This window comes from Microcaecilia unicolor, chromosome 1 (assembly GCF_901765095.1).
Source record: "Microcaecilia unicolor chromosome 1, aMicUni1.1, whole genome shotgun sequence".
NCBI classification, from domain to species: domain Eukaryota; kingdom Metazoa; phylum Chordata; class Amphibia; order Gymnophiona; family Siphonopidae; genus Microcaecilia; species Microcaecilia unicolor.
In genome coordinates, this window is record NC_044031.1 from 604,971,695 (window position 1) to 604,989,106 (window position 17,412).

Genomic DNA, 17,412 nt, shown 5'->3' on the forward strand with positions numbered 1-17,412 from the left:
GTTATTAAATGGACTTGGGGAACATCCACTATTTCTGGGATAAGCAGTATAAAATGTTTTGTACATTTTTGGGATCTTGCCTGGTATTTGTGACCTGAATTGGCCACTGTTGGAAACAGGATGCTGGGCTCAATGGACCTTTGGTCTTTCCCAGTATGGCAATACTTATGTACTTATGTATACATTTCACAGGGACCAGCTGAGAATAAGAAATAGATCTCTGTTTATGCTTCTTTTCCTTAAAATGATAAGTTGATAAACTATCTCTGTTTAAACAAGAATGTGATACAAAACAATCATTCTGCAATGTATAATGATCGTTCCATACTTTATTGTATTTTTTCTTTAATAGATTTATTGTGGCATTAAGGTTGCATACAGAATACTTTTGGGTGTAATAAAAGTAACTTTACAATCTGTTGTCCTAGGTTTTTAATATGAAACCACTGCAGATAGTATTTCCATCAGGGGAGGATTCCGATAGTCCAATCATTGACTTGGATCTTCACCTTCCATTATTATGCTTTACACCAAAACAAGTGCTACAGGTAAAGAAGAATCTCTATGTTGAATTTACTTTCTACAGTTGCATTTTAATTCTTTGTGTGTATGTACATTGAAATATTAATAAACTTTCAGACCTTCAGAATAATCATAGTAAAGTTGTACCTTGATCCAAGGAGTTCTTGAAATGGATAATTATTTTAAAATTTTTCATGTCTGTAATTTAAAATGTCAACAAATCAAGCGAATGCAAACACAGACAGAAATAAAGCCAAGGAGATAAATAATCTGTTATCAAAATACAATGAAAAAGACAAAACAGATCCTCACAACTTCCTAAAGTCCACAAATAGGGAGAATTCTAAAGAATCTAAAAGAGACTGCCCCGAAAAATCCACTGGACCACCAAGGTGGCTGTCTTCTTCAGGTATGTGCTGGAGCCTGGGACCCTATAGCTCGGAGGGGGTGGGGGGTGGGGAGGAGAGACAGCTCGCCCTGCCAGAATAACCGGCTCACAAAAAGCTAAAAAATTTCACAACTGGCTCTTGCGAGCACACCAGCGACTACTGATAATAACTGAAACATGGCTGCACCTTGAAGACTACCCTGCACTACTAGACCTATGCCCACCATGATACAAAATAATACATATTAACAGTGGCTTCCTAAAGACCAGATCCTACATTGTAAAGATGTCCAACCAAACATCAGCCTCATGGATCTCTAAGTGCAGAGTACCAAAGGGATCGCCAATATCACCAATACTGTTCAATGTAATAATGGCGCCACTTGGAAAAAACTGGAATTAATAGGTTTCAACCCATTTATATATGCAGATGACATCACCATTTTCATATCTTTCCAAAACAATATCACAAACATACAGTACAAAATAAAAATAAGGATTGGACCTCATGGAAGAATTGGCAAAACTTTAAAACTTAAACTGAACAGAGACAAAACCAAATTCCTAATACTATCCGTCCTACACAACCCCACATCCTACCAAAAATTCACAATCAACCAACAAACATACCACATCAAAACACAACTTAAAATACTAGGAATCATTCTCGACAAACACCTAACACTGGACAATCAAATAGCAGTAGTAACATCAAAATGCTTCAGAACACTATGGAAACTGAGAAGAATAAGAGACTATTTCCATAGACAACCTTTCCGTATACTGGTCCAATCAACGATACTATCGCAACTAGACTACTGCAATGCAGCATACGTAGGGTGCAAGGAAAAGACATTAAAATCACTTCAAACAGTCCAAAACACGGCCACAAGACTGCTTTTTCAAGAAATCGAAATATGAAAGAACAACCCCACTGTTTGAAACATAATCAGGTGGAATAATCGAAAGAGAAGGGCGCCCATCTTCTGACACAAATCGGAAGATGGGCGTCCTTCTCGCAAGGTCACCAAAATTGGCATAATTGAAAGCCGATTTTGGGTGCCAACAACTGCTTTCCGTCGCGGGGACGACCAAAGTTCCCAGGGGCGTGTCAGAGGCTTAGCGAAGGTGGGACTGGGGTGTGCTTAACAGATGGGCGTCCTCGGCCGATAATGGGAAAAAAGAAGGGCATCCCTGACGAGCATTTGGCTGACTTTACTTGGTCCATTTTTTTCATGACTAAGCCTCAAAAAGGTGCCTGAACTGACCAGATGCCTGAACTGACCAGATGACCACCGAAGGAAATCGGGGATCACCTCCCCTTACTCCCCCAGTGGTCACCAACCCCCTCCCACCCAAAAAAAAAAAAATTAAAAACATTTTTTGCCAGCCTCTACCCAGCTCCATCACAGAAGTGCTCAGTGCTGATGACATCACCAGCTTGGCCTCCACCACTCTACAGTGACCCTACAGGTCACTGACTGGAATTGCAGGTAATTTTAGAAGGTTTAGAAGGAGGAACAGGGCACTGACGATCAAGGCACGGATGTCGGCGACGATGACTGTGATGTTATACTACAATATTTTATTTTTTATTTTATTTTTATTGAAATTATTTAACAAATTCTCCAAGCAAACACACTTGATTTTGAAATATCAGAGATTACCAAAGAAAAAGATTACTATTTCTCTCATCTTTTTTCTTTGGTAATATTTTTTTTTTTTTTTAAAAAGGTGTCAGAACATACAATGACTCTAATTTGTTTTTAAATACCTCCAGTGGCAGAAGTTCAAATGATGGCCACCAAGTAACAATTCTGAAAGGGCTCCTAGAGTGTGTGTGTGTGTGTGGGGGGGTGGGGGGGGGGGGGGGTGGGGGGGAGTCCAATTCAAAAGAAATGGCAGCATCTGCGAATGGTTGTTGCTTGGGTAGAATTTATGCTATTGAATACTTGGAGTGGAAAAGTAGCCTAATGGTTAGTGCAACAGGCTTTGATCCTACCAATCTGGGTTTTTTTTTTGTTTGTTACATTTGTACCCCGCGCTTTCCCACTCATGGCAGACTCAATGCGGCTTACATGGGGCAATGGAGGGTTAAGTGACTTGCCCAGAGTCACAAGGAGCTGCCTGTGCCTGAAGTGGGAATTGAACTCAGTTCCTCAGTTCCCCAGGACCAGAGTCCACCACCCTAACCACTAGGCCACTCCTCAACTCCCTTTGCAATTTGTGACCTTGGGCAAGTCACGTAATCCTCCATTACCCCAGGTACAGAAACTCAGATTGTGAGCACTCTCAGGGAAGAGAAATTATCTGCATATAATATGTACAGTGCTGTGTACGTCTAGTCTAGTGCTATAGTCTAGTCTACATCTAGTAGCGCTATAGAAATGATTAGTAGTAGTAGTAGTAATATTTCTAAGGAAAATTCCTTAATTTGATCCAAGGACAAACTTTTTTTTAGAATCATATAACATGATGAGCTGTTAGAAAAATATTTTACTAATTTAGTTATAATCATCTGCTTTGAACAAATCTTTGCATAAGTTTGTAAGTACAGTGAAACCTCGGTTTTCGTCGATAATCTGTCCGAAAACAATCGGCGAAATCCGAAACTGACGAAAACCAAGGCAATTAACGAGGACACCCAAAATCGGGAGAAGGACGTCCATCTTCCGATACAAATTGGGAGATGGACGTCTTTCTTTTTCAACAAAATCCAAGGCAACTGATGAAAACCGAGACAAATTTCTAGTCGAAAAAAATCAATGAAATCCGAAACCGATGTCAACGAAAACCGAGGTTTCACTGTACTCTTAAAAGCTTATAGAACATTTTCTTTTCTTCAGCCTGTGTCTTCATAGTGAACATTTCAAATCTTTTTAGTTTTTGGATATGCTTTTTATGCCATATACTTTTGTAAATGTAGCTGCCCTTCCTTCTATCAAGTCCCTCAATCTTTCTCATGTACTTCTGCTATGAAAGCAACCAGAACTATATTAAGCCCAGATAAGGCTTTGGAAAATTTTAGGCAATGGTGATAGTTCCTCCTTCCCCTTTATGCTAATTGTGATCATTGGGTAAATTGAGATTTGATCTCTTGCCAGCAGCTACTTGACTCTGTAGTAACATATTAAGGGTGAAAGTTATCAATATTGTTTATCATTAAAACAGGTTATTTTACTTTTTAACCCTGATTGTTAGTGTTAATCTGATCGTGAGCCCTTGTGCCTAGGCCGAGGCTTAGGAACGACCTTGGCCAAGGCCTAGGGAAAACCAAACAGGCACTAAGCAATACCATGGGCCAAAAAGCCGCACACACTCAAGACAATCAACAAGCACCACCAGAAAAGGGAGATAGGCCACTCAGGTGGGCCGCAAGGCCGATCTGGAACCCACTCGTACAGAATCCAAGCGTACAGGTCTCGCGGCCAAACTGGAACTGAATCATACACTAGGGAAGGGAAAAGAAAAACGCGGGGTCACCGAAGGGACTGGAGCTCAAACAACGCACACAGCGCCAGCCAGTGACACAAAGGGAAGGGCAACAGGTAAAACTGGCGGATACAGCCTACGACCAGAGGGAGAGAATACAAATAAAGGCTACACAGAAACTCAGGTAGTGGAGGGCAAAAGCCCACAGGGTAAAAGGGAAAGCCAGGGACAGAATGGGACACTATACACATGGAATCTACAAGAGCGAAGCTCCACAGGAATGGCTAAACAGGGAAAAACAGACTGAAGGTAAAGACTGCTTTCAAATAAGGACAGGAAAGAAGCAGGCACACGAGTACCGAAAGGGATAAGGCAGACACCAGAGAAAGACTGCCTAACAGAGGCAGCGTTCACAGAGGCAAATACCAAGCACTGCACACAAAGGGTTAACACAGAGTAAAGAGAAACTTAAAGCTGGAACGAGCTTACCATGGACAGAAAGGCTGTGTCACAGAAGCAGGACTCACAGAAGGCAAATATCAAGCTCTGCACATAAAGGGTTAACACTGAATACAGTTAGAGGCATATTTTCAAAGCACTTAGCCTTCCAAAGTTCCATAGAAACCTATGGAACTTTGGAAGGCTAAGCGCTTTGAAAAAATGCCTCTTAGTAACTAGATCTCCTTGCATAAAATGAGACCTATTCTAAAACAGTATGAGTTGTGATAAAATAACCGATCTTAACAGTAGCCCACATTGATAACTTCCCTCCTAAGTTGCTATTTTGACTTATTCATAGTATTATTGGTTTCTCTTTTCAGTAGCTATATTTAAATGTAAATATTAAAGAAAAATCATGTTTTTTTTATTTTTTTTAACAGATTTTATCTTGCATTTTAACTGAGCAGCGGATTGTGTTCTTCTCTTCTGATTGGGCCTTATTGACGCTTATTGCAGAATGCTTTATGTTGTATCTTCATCCTATTCAGTGGCAGCACACCTTTGTGCCTATTTTGTCAAGTCAGATGCTGGACTTTATAATGGCCCCAACATCATTTCTTATGGGGTGTCACCTGGATCATCTTGAAGAAGTTAGTAAGGTCAGTTGTAAACATTTTTGTTTGTAGCTTGTGTGAAATTGCTTGCACAGTTGTCATCATTGCTTGCATTGTGCCTTTTTCATGATTGACAGGGAGATTTTAAATGGATATTATTATTTGAAATTAGTATAATTTTCTTTTGTTTGTTTTTAATATTAATGATCATTTTGTAGAAGCCTTTGTCATATGTGTTTGATCTTAATAGATATTATAATGATATGAAAAAATAGTGGACCTGGGAAAATTAGTGCTGGATGAGAGAAATAGTCAAAAGTTAAAACTAGGGGACAGATTCTGTATATGGTGCTTAAAAAAATCCACATAGAAAACATTTCCACCTATGTGTATTCTATAAGCAGTGTCTAGATTTAGGTGCAGTATATAGAATATGCCTAGTCGATATCTTAGCACCTAAAACTATGCGCATTGTCACCGGGTCCCCCTTCCAGTATTGGGCCCAGGCTGCTCCTGCTGAGCTCGTCACTCATTCCCTCCGGGAACTATACACACCACCACACTCCAGCTCACAAGCACCTCCAGAGAGAGAGAGAGAGGGAGAGAGAGAGAGAATCCCTTCCAGTCTTGTCCCAAAGCTCCCACAAGCACCCCAAGATTGTACCTCCACGCTTACACTTCCAGGGTATAAGAAGATTTATTAGTGTCCCAAAACACAAAAGTCCATCCTTGCACAAGTTCCATAGATCCAATACAAAAGACCAAAAAAATGATAAGTTGCACCAGTCCCTTCTCAAGAGGGTGGATCTTCTGGTGTGTTCAAACTCAAACATTCAGTCCTTCACAGTTTCAACATGACATCAGTCCACACATTCTCTTATTAATCCTTCCCCTTTATTGCCCGGAGCCGTCCCCACAGGCTCTTCCAAGGTCCTTTGAGTTGGGCAAAAAGGGCAGCTGCCACAGCTTGAAATTTACCTCCTCTTGGAGTCTGGGCTAGAGCTGAAGTGTCTATAAGCTCCCCACAGGGCCCTTCCTCCTTGCTCTCAGGCTCCCACTCCATAAAATCCTCCCCTCCTGGTTCTACCAGCTGTCTCTCCTCCGCCTGATTAGTATCCATTAACCAATCATCATCCACCCCCTCAGCACCTGGAGCCTTCCAGTCCTCTTTTCCCTCCTTCTCCGAAAGCCTCCTCCCCTCCCGGGCTCTCTGGGAGTTGTAGTCCCCTTTTCTCCCCTTCCCAGCAAGCCTTTCTCCCTGCCGGGATCTCTGGGAGTTGGAGTCCCCTTTCCCTCTTTCAGCGTCAGTGAATCCCTGCCTTTCAGGAACTCCGCCTCCAGGGTACTGGGACTTCTGGGACCTGTAGTGAAGATTCCCCAGAGGGTGTAGGGCCCTTCTACCGCTTCCCCCAACTCCCGCCTCAGTCTCTCTTGGAGGGTTCTCACAGCATCCATTTACACCAATGAAAACGTGGCATAAGTCCTGGCATGTAGATTTATGAGCAGAGGGCCATATTCTGTAACAATGTGTGTAAATTCTGGAATGCCCATGAAATGTCCATTTCCCCGCCTGTAACCATGCCCCTTTTTGGCTGCGCACATTAAAATTTAGGCATAGTGCATTACAGAATATTGCTCAGGGAGTTGTGCGCGTAAAATCTAATTATTGACAGTTATTGCTCATTATTGAAGTGCTGTTAATGTGGATTGGCTTGTTAAGCCAATTAAGTTACGCGAGTTATAGAATACACTTGAATTTCGGCTCGGAATGCTAGGCACTATATATAGAATCAGAGGTATGTGTGTATTCTCCAAGGACAAGCAGGCTTGCTTATTTTATTTTATTTTATTTTTTGAAAATATCTTTATTGATTCCAGGACAGAAGCAACATCTTACAATTATCACAAAAGTTACAAGCATATAAAGAATCAAGTAAACAGACTTCAATTATAAAGGCTCATAACCCAAGGAAGAGCAAAGATGTACTGTGTTAACAAAACCGTACTTCCCCATGGCTTTTCTTAAATCGGTCCCTCCCATTTCCCCCACCCCTATCTCCCCCCCCTCCCTCCCCAGGTCTTCACTACACACTCGCCTTCAGGGAGTCTCCCCGCTAAGAGTCCCAACATCAATACCCACTGTAGAGTAAATCTTCCATATGTATCGATACAGCCTTTGCCTCTTTGAAGCAGCAGAAGAGTATTGAAGAGACACCCAGTCTGCCTTCATCAGGTTATGCCATTTAACTGCCGATGCCCAAGATTGCAAGATGCATTTTTTAACTAACAATTTTTATTTATGAACATTTATACCCCACTTTTTTCCACATTAAGCAGACTGAAAGTGGCTTACAATGTACAGGAATCAAATACAATTAAATTAGATAGGGTACAATTTGGCTAACAAAACAAATTGACATTGGATATCGGTTAAACCCTCCTCCCTGAGCTGTCCTACATCACACAGTTGTAGCGTAGTATATGACCATTGAAAGGGCCGCTGCAGGGATTGTTCAGTAACCGCCAGAGAGTGATTCCATAGCTTCGAGAGTACTGGACATTCCAAAAATGAATGGAGTAGAGTACCCACAGCAGTACGGCATTTTATACATTGGCCATCCTCCCAGAGACCCATCTCCTTCCCACGCTGCCTAGTTATATGTACTCTAAAGTATCCGATACTGGATGTCCTGGAGGGCTGCATTCGCTGTAATCTTGGGGATAATCTCAAAGGCCTCTTCCAAGTGAACCCGGGAAATTACTTCTCCCAGATCTGTACTCCAAAGTGAGGCCAGCCCCTCCAAATGAGGAGCCCCTCTATTATCTGCTATAGTTTGATACCACTGGGAAAGTCTGTTGGAGGAGGCCGGCATGGCAAGGAATATTTTGTCTAAGGCCGTGAAACCCACCGGGGAACCCACAGATTGTGCCAGCTTTTGATGATAATCCCTCACTTGTAGGAATTGAAAAAACTGTGTATTTGACAGGTTCCACGCTCGCTTGATAGTCTCAAGTGGGAAAATGGTGCCCCCCCCCAGTTCCATCAAGTGACCTATGTAACGGCAACCCCCTTGCATCCAGGAACGAAAGGCTCCTTGTCCCATCCCAGCTGGGAACTTGGGATTATTCAGTAGAGAGAAAAACAGGTATCCCCTCCACGCGTTCCCTATCACGCTCCTCCACCATCTCCATGCCTTCCCCAGCGCTAACACAAATTGATTCCTACTTAGAGATTTCCCCTGACCCTTCTGACAGTAAAGAATAGAAAACACATCAAAGGGGGCACACCAACTTTGCCAAAACCCGAGGAGGGCATATTTAGCAGACATGATATGACATTCATGGACCCAGCACAGTAACGCTGCCACATTATAGAGTTTAAGATCTGGAAGACGCAGGCCCCCCTGGAATCTGGAATGAGATAACTTAGCAAAAGCAATACGGGGACACTTTGCATACCAAATAAATGAGCTGACTATACTACGATACAGCCCCTCCTCTCTCTTCGCCACCCATAAAGGTAACATCTGGAGCGGGTATAGTAGTTTAGGGGGAAGCACCATTTTAACCAGAGCTATGTGGCCCCTAAAGTTCACCAGAAGGTCATTCCATCGAGCACACAAACGATGAACCATCTCTAACTTCTCAAGGACATTTTTCCTGTACATCCACTCGTGGTCTGCACTTAAGTATACCCCCAAGTACTTAATCCCTGTGCGGACCCATATCAGCGGAAAGTCCACTAGAGAGGTACTGCTGCAGGGAAAAGTTAACAGGCGAAGCCTCAGACTTTCCAAAATTGATACGCGAACCCATAAAATTTCCAAATAACCGTATTATCTCCATCACGGCGGGTAGCATAGTAGAAGCATTATTGAACAATAATAACATATCGTCCGCAAACAAGTTCACACGGTACTCACTATCCCCGACTCGGATACCCTCCAACCCCTTGTGCTGCCTAATTCGAGCAGCCAAGGGTTCCAGAGATAACACAAACAACAAAGGAGAGAGAGGGCACCCCTGTCTGGTGCCCCGGCCCAAAGAAATATGATTCGTGAGTGCGTCAATAAGGAGCTGGGCCGTGGGATTACTTTACAATACCCGAACCCGATCCAAAAAGGCTCCTGAGATGCCGAATCGCTGTAGGACCCAAAATAAATATTTCCACAATACTTTATCAAATGCCTTCTCGGCGTCAAGACTGGCCAATATTGCATCCCCTGATCTTAGTGTTCCCTCCCGCAATATGCAACAAAGGTGGCCTCTCATAACCTCCAACCAGTGGGTTCTTCAAATAGTCTGGCTTGGATACACTGTCAGTTTGCTTTCCAAACCTCCAAATTGTCCGCTGAGAGCCCATTCTTTGAGCTTTCAGTACAAGGAGGTACTTGCAGAGGAACTCTCCGACCTTCTCAAGGCCCATGTGGTCGAACCCGTTCCAGCAGGGGAAGAAGGGCAGGGATTCTATTCCAGGTGCTTCCTTGTGCAGAAAAAGACAGGGGGGAAGTGTCCCATCCTAGCCCTAAGGGCTCTGAACAAATTCCTAGACCGCTAAAAGTTCAGGATGGTTTCCCTAGGCACCCTTCTTCCCTGATTCAGGAAAACGATTGGCTATGCTCTCTGGACTTGAAGGATGCATAGACACACATACTGATACTTCCAGGCCACTGGAAGTATCTTCAATTTCGGCTGGGAACACATCACTTTTCAGTACTGCATGTTGCATTTTGGCCTTGCGTCAGCTTCCAGGGACTTTACCAAGTGTCTAGCAGTAGTCGCAGTGTCACTACGCAGACTGGGAGTTCTTGTGCTCCTTTATCTCGATGATTGGCTGGTGAAGAGCACTTCAGAGGACGATGCTTGAGAGTCCATGTGGATGACTGTTCTGGTGCTGGAGCTACTAGGGTTCATTATAAACAAGCCCTTCTCCATCCTGTTCAACAATTAGAGTTCATAGGAGCCCTACTTGACACGAGGACTGTCCGAGCCTACCCCCCTGGAGATGCATGCGGACAATCTTGTCTCCCTAGCGTCCAAGGTTCGAGCATCGCAGCAGGTCACAGCTTGGCAGATGTTGAGGTTGTTGGGTCTTATGGTGTCCACAGTGTACGTTACACTTACGGCACGCTTATACATGCGATCTGCTCAATGGACCCTAGCTTCTCAGTGGTACCAAGCCACGGGGAATGTAGAGGATGTCTCCCAAGTGTCCCCGGAGCTTGTACGCACTCTTCAATGGTGGACAATTTGGTCCAATTTGACCTCGGGACTTCCATTCCAAATTCCTCAGCCACAAAAAGTGCTGACGACGGATGCATCTCTCTTGGGTTGGGGAGCCCAGGTAGATAAGCTTCATACTCAAGGTGCTTGGTCCCTCCAGGAAACAAATCTTCAGATCAATCTCCTGGAGCTTCGAGCGATCTGGAATGCTCTAAAGGCTTTCAGAGATTGGCTGTCCCACCAAATTATTCTAATTCAAACAGACAATCGAGTTGCAATGTATTACACAAACAAGCAAGGGGCCACCAGATCGCACCCTCTGTGTCAGGAAGCTGTCCAGATGTGGCATTGGGCTCGCCAGTATGGTATGTTTCTTCAAGCCACTTATCTGGCAGGTGTAAACAACGACCTGGCCGATAGGCTGAGCAGGATAATGCAACCTCAAGAGTGGTCTCTAAATATGGGTGTAGCCTGCAAGATCTTCCGAGCATGGGACACCCCCTTGGTAGATCTTTTTGCCATTCATATCAACCACAAGGTCCCTCAGTTTTGTTGCTTCCGGCCCACGACAGACGAACGTCAGATGCCTTCCTTGTACATTGGGGGAGAGGCCTGTATGTGTATCCACCGATACCTCTAGTGGGAAAGACTTTGTTGAAACTCAAGCAAGACTGCGGAACAATGATCCTGATCTTGCTGTACTGGCCGCGGCAGATTTGGTTCTCTCTTCTTCTTGAATTATCCTCCGAAGAACTGTGGAGGTACTGGCCGCAGCAGATTTGGTTCCCTCTTCTTGAATTATCCTCCGAAGAACTGTGGAGATTGGAGTGTTTTCCAACCCTCATCAGTCAAAACGAGGGGTCGCTTATTCATCCTAGCCTCTAGTCTCTGGCTGTCATGGCCTACATGTTGAGAGCCTAGAATTTGCTTCCTTGTGTCTTTTGGAGTGTTGCTGGCTTCCAGGAAAGATTCCACTAAGAGGTGTTATTCTTTTAAATGGAGGAGGTTTGCCGTCTGGTGTGACAGCAAGGCCTTAGATCCCCTTTGTTGTCCTACACAGACTCTGCTTGAGTACCTTCTACACTTGTCAGAGTCTGGTCTTAAGACCAACTCCGTAAAGGTTCACCGTAGTGCTATTAGTGCTTATCATCAGCATGTAGAAGATAAGCCTATCTCCGGACAGCCTTTAGTTGTTCACTTCATGAGATTAAACCTCCACCAGTGTCATGTGATCTTAACGTCATTCTCACCCAGCTGATGAAAGCTCCTTTTGAGCCACTGAATTCCTGCCATCTGAAGTACTTGACCTGGAAGGTCGTTTTCTTAGTGGCTGTTACTTCAGCTCGTAGGGTCAGTGAGCTTCAAGCCTTAGTAGTGGATGCACTTTATACTAAGTTTCATCACAACAGAGTAGTCCTCCACACGCACCCTAAGTTCCTGTCAAAGGTGGTGTCGGAGTTCCATCTGAACCAGTTGATCGTCTTGCCATTTTTTCCCTGACTTCATGCTCATCCTGGCGAAAGCAACTTTCACATCTTGGACTGCAAGAGAGCATTGGCCTTTTACATGGAGTGGACGAAGCCCTTCAGATGGTTTGCCCAGCTTTTTGTTTCTTTTGATCCCAACAGGATGGGGGTCACAATTGGGAAATGCACCATATCCAGTTGGCTAGTAGATTGCATTTCCTTCGCTTATGCCCAGGTTGGACTGACATTAGAGGGTCATGTCATGGCTCATAATGTCAGAGCAATGGCTGAGTTGGTAGCCCACTTGAAGTCAGTCTCCATTGAAGAGATTTGCAAGGCTGCAACGTGCTCTACAGTCCACACATTCACATCTCACTACTGCCTCGAGCAGGACACCTGATGTGACAGTCGGTTTGGGCAGTTAGTGTTGCAGAATCTGTTGGGGGTCTAGAATCCAACTCCATCATCATAGGCCCATTTTTGTTCTGCTCTAGGGTGCACTCTCATCTAGTTTGTATATAGTTTGAGGTTAATCTGCGTTAAGTCGCCGTTGCAAAGCCCAGTTGACCAATGTTTGTTGTTTTGGGTGAGCCTGGATGCTAGGGATTCCCCAGTTGTGAGAAGAAGCAAGCTTGCATGTCCTCAGAGAAAGCAAAGATACTTGCCTATAGCAGGTATTCTCCGAGGACAGCAGGCTTCTTATTCTCACAATCCCGCTTACCTCCCCTAGGAGTTGTCCTTTATATTTTTATTTGGTATTTTTTGCTTTTGTATTAAACTGAACTGGCATGTTTGCACTGCGGGCGGGGAGGCACTCGCGCATGGGCACTGCTTGTGCTCCAAAAAGCTGTCGATTTTTCTATGGCATATTTGCCGAACCGGGTGACGCAGGATGGCGTCTACCCACTTATGAGAATAAGAAGACTGCTGCAGTAAAAAGGGCCCTGCTCTAGTGGCAGGTGCAGTTTTTGCCACGTACTGAGGCCCTTTTTAGCGCACTGGGTAAAAAGGCCAAAAAAAGAAATGGCCATGCGGTAAGATTTCACTTATCGCGTGGCCATGCGGCGGGATCACTTATTGCCACCCATTGAGGTGGCAGTAAGGGCTTCCACACTGGAAGTATTACAGCCAGGTTAGTGTCTGCGGAAATATTTTTTGGAATATTTCTCTCAGCGCTGAAAATGCCGTGCGCTGGGGGTGGAAATGCTGCACGTTGGGCCAGTGGTAGCTCCTGATTGGTGTGTGGTAAGCCTGAGGTGGGCTTGCTGCCGCTTCATAAAAGCACAAGTTTTCTCAGTATCACAAACACTTAATTAAAATGTTCATGAGTTTGAAATGATAATTTATCTAATAATGCTTCCAAAATTCTTAAAGATCATTCCAATAGAAATTTGATCTCTCCAATAATTAAATATGGGCTAGCTGTCAAATTATTTTTATATTTAGGCTCAAGTTTGTACTAAATCAAGTCAGCCTTGTATTATAGTCACAGCATTTTCTGTATTCTGGGAACATGGACTCAGTATGCTGTGATTGTTTTAGGGCTTAAGATTTTATTGCTTGGGTGAGACTGGATGTAAATTCCTTCCTATTGATTAGTGGAGTTCATTTCTGCCTTTTAATTTTGTTTTTAATGGGTTTTTTTGTAAACCGATTTGTTTTTGCAGGGAAAGCGGTATAGTAAATAAATAACTGATAATATTAGCATGGTGTTAAACGGAGCAGATCATAATCAGAATAAGGAATATTTTCTTCAAAATCTTTATTTTCTTCAAAATCTTTATTTTCTGTGAAATCTAAAATAGAGCAAACAAGCCCAACACTGGCCGTGTTTTGCCCACAGAAGGGCTGCATCAGGGCTAGATAATACTATCAACGAAAAAAAACAAAAAACAAAAAAAATGTGTTAGTAAAGAGGAATAACAATGTATAAATAAATACCATTTAAAATACAAATATGTACATAAAACCTCATTATTAATAATATTAAAAATAAATGCAAACCGATCTAACTAATAACACATATAGAGCAAAAAGCTTAAATAAAAAACTTGACCGTGTGGCTCTTGTGGTAATTTCATTTTTGGCACTCATCCGATATGCGCAGCCGAAAAATAATGTTTATTTTCTGCCGTGCGTATCGGACGCACCAAGTGGCATTTGGTGCATGTAGGTCATTACCGCATGAAACTTTACCACTAGGTCAATGGCCGGCGATAAGGTCTCAGACCCAAAATGGGCGCACGGCAATTTTGATTTTGCTGCACATCTAAAATTTTAAAAAGGCCTTTTTTACAGGTGTGCTGAAAAATAATTCTGCATGCGCCCAAAACCCGCGCCTACATTACCACAGGCCATTTTTCAGCGCACCTTAGTAAAAGGACCCCTTAAATAAAAAGTAGCTAGTGTATCTAATATAATAATTCGCACCTCCAACATTCTGAAGCTGACTCCGTGGCACACTGAAGTGAAGGGTTCGTAAGGTTCGTCAGTCTGTCACCATCTCTCTCTGTCTCGCCCTCGCGTCAAAACATGATGACGTTGAGGGCGGAACAGTGAGATAAAGTGAGCAGGGGAGGTCTGAAAAAGTAACTTCCCACTGCGCTCCCGCATTCATTCATCTTCCCCCTTTCCTACTGCTGCCGCCACTGAGGAGCTGTTGTCGCTGTTACTGCTGTTTGTGCGCTGTCTAACCCCCGCCGCAGAGAGATTTTGTCTTTTGTGTGGGTGCTGGGCTGGAGCCTCAGATTGCGCGGCGGATCTGATTATGCGGGCTCGGTGAAAGGCAGAGGAGGGGCCAGGAGTTCGCCCCCTCCCCCGGCCATGGGATCGGAGTGGAGCGGGGGAGCCCGAAGATGCGTCCCTGCGGCAGCTGACTGCCAGTTCCCTGGCCCGATAAGAGAGCTCAGTACTGCAAAAAACTTTTGTTGCACTTAGCACGGGACTTCCTGTTTCTCAGCTCCTCCAAGTGCATATGGGGTACACAGGAGCTTTCCTAGAATGGGGGCGGGGAAGATCTCAACAGCAGATCCTTCTCTCCACCGGAAAAAGACCCCAAACTTTTCTCGGTTCCACAGTAGTTTGAGGGAGGGGGTCCTGAGACGAGAGAGGGGAGGGGGTCCTGGGGAGGTGGGAGGAGAGGGGGCGCGGATATCGGGGAGGGAGGTGCTGGCCGGCGGAAATGGGATGAGAGGGGGAGCCTGGACATCGGAGGGGGGGGGGGCCCGGACATGTTTGGTGAGTGAGGGAAGAACTAGGCAAACAAGAAAGGTGGTGTGGCGGTGAAAGCCGGATGGAAATATCTGACAGCTGTAGCTGAAGGAGAGCGGCATACGCGGAGACAAGACCAGGAGGCGAAGTTTATCTTGGTGAGTGCCCGTGGCTGCGTCATTCCCGCCTTTTGCCTGTCAATGTGTATGAGTAAGAGAGTATGAGGGAGCTCCTGCTGGCTGTGGGTCAGGCCAGGACTTAGCTGGTGGACGGGAGAAGCAGTGTGTCGTTAGGTTGACAGTGAATAGCACCCCCCCCCCCCCCAAGCACCTCGGCAGAGACCTGTGTCTATACAGCGCTTTTGGCGGCAGGAATTAGGGAAGGGATGAGAAAAGAAAAGAGGAGTTATATAATTCGCGGACGAAACCAGCGGTGTGTTACGAGTAGCTCTCGGTAGCTTTTGGGGAAAACACTGTTCGAAACCAAAGTGTTTCTTACAGAGTGAAACACAGCTGTGGCGAGCCCTGTGGATAACAAATGTGCCTTCCCCGTAAAGAAGCATCAACCCTGTCACACTCTCTGTGTCACACACACTAATGGAAGATCCCAGTCCCTCCCTGTCTCTCTCTCTCTCTCACACTCACTCACACACACACTCACACTCACACACACACACACTGATGCAGGACATGGATACATGGACACTCACTCTCTCTCTCTGTATCACACACTCAATCACTGACACCCCCCCAGCAATGCTGAGCCCCTCCCCTCACTTTCTCACACAGACACTCATTCCAGCTCACTTCACCCCTCAAAAAACAAACCACACCAAAGAAATAAACTGAAAACAGCACTCTTACAAACACCCGACCCCTCCCCCCCCAGCAACGCTGACCACCCTCCAAGCCCCCTGCCACCCCCTCCCAGTAAAGAAGCATCAACCCTGTCACACTCTTTGTGTGACACACACACACTGATGCAGGACCCCAGTTCACCCCTCCTCACCCCCCTCCCCTCTGTGAATCTCACACACACACACTCACTATCTGTGTCACACATACTCACTTTCTGTCACTCTCATACTTACTGTTTCATAACCTTTCCGTTTAATATATAATTCTCATTACATGATAACTTTAATACTGCCCGCTTCATTTGTTTCAGAACAGCAGACACAGAGAAAACACGCAGGGTGGCACCAAATGTGCAAGGTAACAGGAAACGCACAACACACCTGACTAGATTTGTAACACAGATATAGTTCAGGCTGTTTTGGGAGACAAAATTACTGCAGATACTGTTGCAAACTTTGCACAAAAGGCTATTCTTTGTCCTAAAAATTCACATGCTGACAAAATAGATGACGACGTTCTACGTATTTTAGAATGCAACAGAATTACTTAACTTAAGTTCAGATTCAATTCATGACTCCAATGAAGATGATCATCACTTATATCCTGTTGAGTTCCTTCAAGAACAAACACCAACTGGGATGCCTTCACATAAACTACATTTAAAAATTGGTGCAATTATTATTCTACTCAGAAATTTAAACACCAATAGAGGTTTGTGTAACGGAACTCGCTTAATAATGAAAGACTTGAAACCAAACCTCATCATTAGTCAAGTAATCAGTGGGTCAACTGCAGGCAGTACTGTTTTTATCCCACGTATTGTCCTAGCACCATCAAACACTGATCAACCATTTATACTATGTTGAAGACAATTTCCAGTCAAATTGGCTTTCGCTATGACGATTAACAAGTCACAAGGACAAACATGTGACAAAGTTGGCATTTTCCTTCCAGAATCTGTGTTTATACATGGACAACTGTATGTTGCATTTTCAAGAGTAAAGAAGTCTTCTGATGCAATTGTTAAAGTGATTGATTGGACCTCAACAAGGACAGCTTTTACTTGATTGTAACAAAGTTTATACAAAAAATATTGTTTATAAAGAAATCTTACAAATGTAAAAAAAGATTATATTTGGAATGCAACTGTTTCAAAAATCTGCATACTCTTTCCCTTTATCAAAATCCTATACATATATTAACTATCAACCACAGAAAAAGAAAACAATACAAATACATACAAGAATACACATCTCATT

At 44.1% G+C, this 17,412-nt stretch overlaps 1 protein-coding gene across 1 annotated transcript in view; it reads left to right on the top strand.

Moving 5' to 3' along the window:
• Positions 1-17,412, top strand: part of DENND3 (DENN domain containing 3) — a 390,432-nt gene that overhangs the window by 176,800 nt on the left and 196,220 nt on the right. The window contains exons 6-7 of the mRNA XM_030219612.1: positions 429-548; positions 5,224-5,442. Of these exons, the coding sequence (XP_030075472.1) occupies positions 429-548; positions 5,224-5,442 (339 nt within the window). The remainder of the gene's footprint in view (positions 1-428; positions 549-5,223; positions 5,443-17,412) is intronic.